The sequence below is a fragment of the Anarrhichthys ocellatus genome, unplaced genomic scaffold (assembly GCF_004355925.1).
Source record: "Anarrhichthys ocellatus isolate YVR2014 unplaced genomic scaffold, GSC_Weel_1.0 scaffold57, whole genome shotgun sequence".
In the NCBI taxonomy this organism is placed as follows: domain Eukaryota; kingdom Metazoa; phylum Chordata; class Actinopteri; order Perciformes; family Anarhichadidae; genus Anarrhichthys; species Anarrhichthys ocellatus.
In genome coordinates this window covers 239,085-245,392 of record NW_022280087.1, presented here as the reverse complement: position 1 = coordinate 245,392, position 6,308 = coordinate 239,085, and the positions used below count along the sequence as shown (strand labels likewise).

Here is a 6,308-nt window from a genome sequence, read left to right as displayed (position 1 = left end):
TCTAGCTGGCCTAGCCGAGGACGTCATTATCAACGTGCGGTTTGATGGTCAGTGTCACTGTTGTGAAACTAGCTAACAGAACTTTGTAGTAGTAAGAGTTCAAGTTTAAAGATATGTAAGATGTTTTTACGTGACATTACATTTTTAGCGTTTTGGCATGTTTGGTGTGACAATCCCAATATCAGCTGCCTCTGTGGAGCGGACATTTTCAGCCCTCAAACGCATTAAAACGTATTCAAGAAATACAACTGGGGAGGCTCGACTGTCATCTCTGGCGTCCATGAATCGAGAAGGACTTCTTACTGGAACTAAAACGATGTTCTGTACAACCGTGGTGTTAAACTCTTTGTAATGAAAGAAAGGTTTTGTCTTTAAATAGTGAACAGCAGCTTTGGTAAGTGAACTGTTTTTGCTGCTTTTACATCATTCATGTTCATTTGTCTATGGTGTTGTTTTTATGATATGGTTAATATTCTTCCCTCTGATGTGAATAATATGTGAACGGCTCGTGCTCTTCAGTGTGCAGTGGAATGCGTGTTTTAGTGCCGTAGTTTTGCTGGATTGATTTTGACTATATGCATCGTCTGTTGATGACGAAGCATCCAGTCATGCGCGTATTCATGCATATTGTAATAAGTTTACTTAAGTACAAGATCTGATCACCTCTTCTACCACCAGTTCAAGCTTTACAATCTCAAACATAACTGTCACAGGGACAAAAAATGCCACTTGCCAAATTTGGACTAACATGAAACACTTGTGGAAACCTTTGAACACTGAAGGCTTCACCGGGTAACACCATTTCCTGTTGAGCTGTTCATTAGTGTACCGAGCTCATTCGCTGCATGTGTGTTTAAAGCAGAAGGACTTGGAGGGAAGAAATGACTCAAATATAGTAGTGAGGCTCAGCCCTGTGCCAGCCCGTGTTTGTGTACTCTATTCTTCAAAAGCTGCCTGCTACTTGTGGTCACTTTGAAAGGCATGAATAACACTGACCAAACCAAAGTGACCGCGGTTCATTTTGTCCTGGCCGAAAGGGCGAGTCCCCAATGCCAGGAATTAACGCGCTGCCCGTTTTGTTTTCCTTTCCTTTGCACGTCCACAACTTTGGGAGGTTTCGTCTGATCATGGTGAGGAGTGAGTGAGGATGGAGGAGGAGGAGGTGAAAGAACAGAGAGGGAGTGAGTTCAAGACGAATGAACGGAAAGGGGAGCCGAGTGCCCTTGAAAACATATAAACCCAGCTGACAAACGACATTACGAGCAATGACGGTCATCAGAGAGGGCAGTCTGGGAGGACCGATGGGCTGCCGGGAGGACGGGCCCAGATGGATGCAGTGTGGATAGAAAATGAGTGTACACACAGCTGCAGAGGGTGGACTCAGACCTCATCATCTCCGGTGGAACCACCGAATAAACAGGACCGAAGTTATTTTCAAACACTCCCTCTCTGTCTCACACGGACACACAAACTGGGACTGTGAGACAGAGCTGGAGGGGAACTCGACATTAGAGATTTCTAATTATTAAAATTGATTTCAACCACCACCACCTCCCCTGTTTCAGTGTCCTGATCCGTTACAGGATAATTACCGAGAAATGTCCTCCGAGTCTGTGGTGTGCTGTCAACCAAGAGCGACTGAAGGCTGTAAACAAAGAATTAAAACCATTTAGCTCATTGGAATCTATTCAGAAATGATAAACATGCTCACATAAACACGCCCTACGTAAAGAAAAAAGTCCAATATTAAAATGATGTAGATACTAGGCAAAATAGTGACAAAAAATGAATTAAAGTCACACTAATGGATCATGCAAAAATATTTAGGTAAAAAGACAATTACCAAGTCCTGAGGGCAGCAATGCACACAAACACACAGTAATCACAAACAAAGCAATCATGCTGAAAATAAGACATAAAACATTAAAATATATGAACAATTTTGAAAGCATCCGAAAAACTACACAAAACTACAGTAATATCAGCACTACTGCTTAAACTGTGCTGTGAAACTAAATAAATATTCTGTCAAAACTAAAAACAACAAGACAGACACGGCTCACATTCACTCCATCGATTAATCTCACAATTTTGTCAAATCATCGATTAATAACTTAGTCTACAAAATGTCAGAAAATTGGGAGAATCACAAGTTCCCAGAACCACGTTGATGCATTTAAATAAATTGATTGTGTCCGAGAAACCAAATGATTCTACTTATTGTCACGGGAAGAAAATCAGGGTCAGCTTCTGAGAAGCATTAATTATTTTAACTTAAACTACTTCAACAATTAATCAATTATGAAAATAACTTTTACAAACAGCATTCATACATTCACAGTCGTTTTCATATTTGCACAGGTCCATAGATTAAATAAAATCAAAAACAAGAGGGTTTTACTGCAAGCATATTTTTTAATACAAAAACAGAACAAAAAATGTTTATAATTTTAGTTTTTTGTTTTACTTTTACACCATTGACTCCTAGTAACACCCTCCCTCCCTCAATGTTCTCGTCATCACACAGGAGCACAGCATCAAGAGGAGGAGGACTCGTCTCCTGCACACAGAATCCCCCCCCCCCCCCCCCCTCAGAGACAATAAATAAATACAAATCAGCTTAAGATGTCTTCTTTCTTACTGTAATTTCATTCGTTTTTCATAAACTTCATCTCTCAGACTGAGATAACACAGAGACGACTCGGTCCCGTCAATGACGGGCATTTGAAAAAAAGCCTAGAAGAAGAGATGCTGGGGAGGGACATGAGGGAGGAAACCTGCTCTCATTGGTCCAATCCGCCCAGGCTTCCCTGTCATTCATATTTGTAGTTCTCTCTAGACATGAAGGGAAAACCCCTTTGGTCATGGTCTGGGAATTGTAGTCATTAGCAAAAGAAAGAAAGAAAGAAAACAGAACAAACAAGGCTGCCACCAGAATCAGAGACCGAGTGAATAAAGTTACAATGAAGTAGAAACACACACACGTAATGTTAAAGAGCCGAGCGGACATTTATCCTTGGTACAAAAAAACTCAAATTCTTTAACCATAATACTAAATCACTCTCCGCACAAGGTGATATGACATGACACTGAAAAATAAATAGATTTTTCTTTCAAGCTAAATAACGTACAACTGGATTATAAATTAACCAGAAAACAACCAGAAGAAAAACAAAAATGACATTCGCAAATTTAATTTTTTTGCATACAGTGACTCAAGTCAACGACCTCTATCATTTCCTGTAACAATGACACACATGATGCACACCACCGTGTGTGTTTGAGAGAGAGAGTGTGTGTGTGTGTGTGTGTGTGTGTGTGTGTGTGTGTGTGTGTGTGTGCGTGCTGAGGGCAACGCAGCGTAGACATTAAGGTGGAACTGCAGAGGAAGAGACAGTTAGTGCATGCTGGTTGTCGAACATCGGGTTAGGTTTCACATGTCGTATATTGTCAGTAATGTGCTGTTAGCCGAGTGTGTCACCAGAAGAACAGTCCTTTCTATTGCCAGTTTGTGATTTCCGTGTGTTGGATTGTTACGACAAAACCGCACCGCCCTCTGCTGAAATGCACACACAACGTTCCAGCGGTCGGGAGGAGTCTGCTCTGCGGTGTTTGAGTGTGTGAGTGTTTGTCCTCAGCAGCAGCAGCACCACCACCGCCACAGTCACCACCACCGACCCTCCGAGTCTGAGGTTAGCCGACGTGTGTGTGTGTGTGTGTGTGTGTGCCGGGCATCGTTTCCTGCCTCCTGAGCTCACCACAGCAGGTGGCTGCTTTTTGCAGATCTGCTGAGGTGACCGCTTTTCTCGCCAACCGGTCCGGAGGAAGCGACATGGCGGTCGTTGCATATTTTCTTTTTAAACTCATCGCTGAGGCATTTGGCCCTCAGGCAAAAATAATGACCCGCAATTCTTTCTTCTTCTTTATTTTCTTGAATGTCTTTTTGTTTGTTCTCGTATCCGTGGTGGTGGTGGTGGTGTGTCCCACTCCCTGTGTATTTGCGTGTCAGTGTATAAAGCGGTTGCTCTGTCCGATGTGGACAGCAGCGTACGAGTAAGGCAGCGTCACGTCAGGTCAGTTTGGTGTTCGGTTCCACGCGGGGGAACGTTTAAAAGACGAAGCAGGAGACTGGAAGGCAAAATGGGGTCGCGTCTTAAAGGGGAAAAGTCCAGTTCGACCCCACGGGTTCTAGCCCGGACTGCCAGACCAGAACTCCACTCCTCTTGTGCAGGTTTTCAGTCCGTTTATGAGACCGAGGAAAGAGTGAGAAAGAGATTTACTCATCCTATCCATCTCCTCCTTTCCCTGGAAAATATCATCAGTCATAGTGCACAAACTCTACACAAGCCCTGTGGATGGATCTCAGGCTGAAGAGCTTGTACACTGAAAATGGCCGATGATAGTCATCCCTCTGTGAGACGGAGGGGCAACGGTTCTGCTCCACATTTCTCTGTGGCTGGAGTTATTTCTTCGCAGAACCCGGGTTCTTTGGGCTGGGGGCCTTTTTGGAGATGGTGGGAATCTTCGAGGGTTTGGCCCCGGGTCGCCGTGGGGTGTCGGAGGCGTCGGAGCAGACGGAGCGAGCGTCCTGGAGCTCTGATGCGTCCGAGGCATCGCTGCCACGCCGACTGCCGGCTCTGCTGCCCGCCCGGCTGCCGGCTCGGCTGGTCGACCCGCTGGCTGTGGACGCCCCTCGTTTGGGATCTAGCGGGTAGACGGACGAAAAACACTTGTTAAAAAATGTGTAGATTATATTTTTCGAATGAACGACATTAAGATGTAAACTTATTGCACCACAATGCTTTAGCCACGCTAGCAGCCGGGCTTTACGGGTGTGGTACTGGTCGGTCGGTCGGTCCACCTCTTTAGTCCAGACTGAAATATCTGAACTGATGTTAGATGATCATGGTCCCCTGAGGATGAATCCTATTGGTTTTGTTTTTAATCTCACACAGCATGATGCTCAAAGGTTTCACATCTACTCAATAGATCAGCTGTAAATATTGTACAGACATGTTCTAGCGCCACCATGACGTTCACATTTGTAGTTTAAAGTGAGCATGCTAACATGCTAACATGCTAACATGCTATGGTGAACATTAACTGCTTAACATCTTCACGTGAGCATGCTGACATTAGCATTTAGCTCAAAGCCTCACGGAGCTTCTGGTATGACTGTAGATTCTTAGTCTCGTTTCATGTGAAGAAGAATTAGCTAATAAAGTGATAATCAACACATTTTAATGTCCACTGGCATTCTTTGGACATATAATGAGTCCACAGCGCCCGTCACCGTCGTCTCACCGGTTCGTGACGGTTTGCAGGAGTGCGTCGTTCCTCCGTTCTCTCCGGTCAGCGAGCCGCGGCTCGAGTGGAACGTGGGCCTCTTCAGTTTGGAGCCCGACGTCGCCCCCTGCAGGAGAACAGTGATCAGCTGAATGACAACTGGACTCTGGAGGTCATGTGACTGATGTGAATCACATTAGATACACTAGTATTTCACACTAGTACATCATCATATCACTCCAAAACAAACATCACGTGGACAACTACCATCTAACAACAATCTGTGCACACAAAGAACCAAAGTGAAGAACATCACGGCTCACACTAAAAGAGGAGTAAAGTATTGATTATATGACTAGTTGATTCATCTTCTGATTATTTTCTTGATTTATGATTATACTATAAAGTAGTGAAAATGGTGCTTTGGGTTTCCTAAATAGTCTCAGGGTGATCTCATCAAATCGTTTGCTTTATCTGATTAACTGTTTAAAAGCCAAACTAATTCAGTTTAGTCTGATATGAGACAAAAACAAGCAGCACGGCCAAACAAGTGATCATTCTCTGTAGTCGCATTCAATTCAACTCAACTCACTGTTTGAACTCGACATTAAACCGTTTGTAAGAAATTCAAAAAGTAAAATTTTCAATAATTTTTTCTGAATGTAATTTATGTTTAAACCACTTTTCATTTTTTACCACAATCAACTTCCTTTCCCGTCAAAACCGTTCTGTGACATCATCAATAGTATCATTCATACCCCGCCATACATTGTCCATGTCAAATTAAAACCGTTCCACTTCAGGCTGTAGTCGGGCCACATGTTTATTCTCAAAGGTTGGAACACTTTCACAACCCTCAAGAGACGTGATGATGTAATTCAAACACGAAAACCACTTCAACCTGCAGATTCAACACTTTCACATCCCAGCAGCAGACGTTTCTGTGGGGCGGTGTGTGCGTTAGTGCATTAGCGCGTTCAGTGGGGAGGGGCGGGTGGGTGAGGGAGGTGGGAGGGGTGGGG

At 43.9% G+C, this 6,308-nt stretch overlaps 1 protein-coding gene across 12 annotated transcripts in view; it reads right to left on the bottom strand.

Annotated features, from left to right (window-relative positions):
* Positions 1-4,011: 4,011 nt before the first annotated feature.
* macf1a (microtubule actin crosslinking factor 1a) overlaps positions 4,012-6,308 on the bottom strand; it is a 118,558-nt gene continuing 116,261 nt past the window's right edge. For all 12 annotated transcript variants that reach the window (XM_031871323.1, XM_031871335.1, XM_031871325.1 and 9 more), the window contains 2 exons: positions 5,305-5,413; positions 4,012-4,704 (listed from right to left, as the gene is read on the bottom strand). In XM_031871323.1, the coding sequence (XP_031727183.1) occupies positions 4,463-4,704; positions 5,305-5,413 (351 nt within the window). In that variant the 3' untranslated portion in view covers positions 4,012-4,462. The remainder of the gene's footprint in view (positions 4,705-5,304; positions 5,414-6,308) is intronic.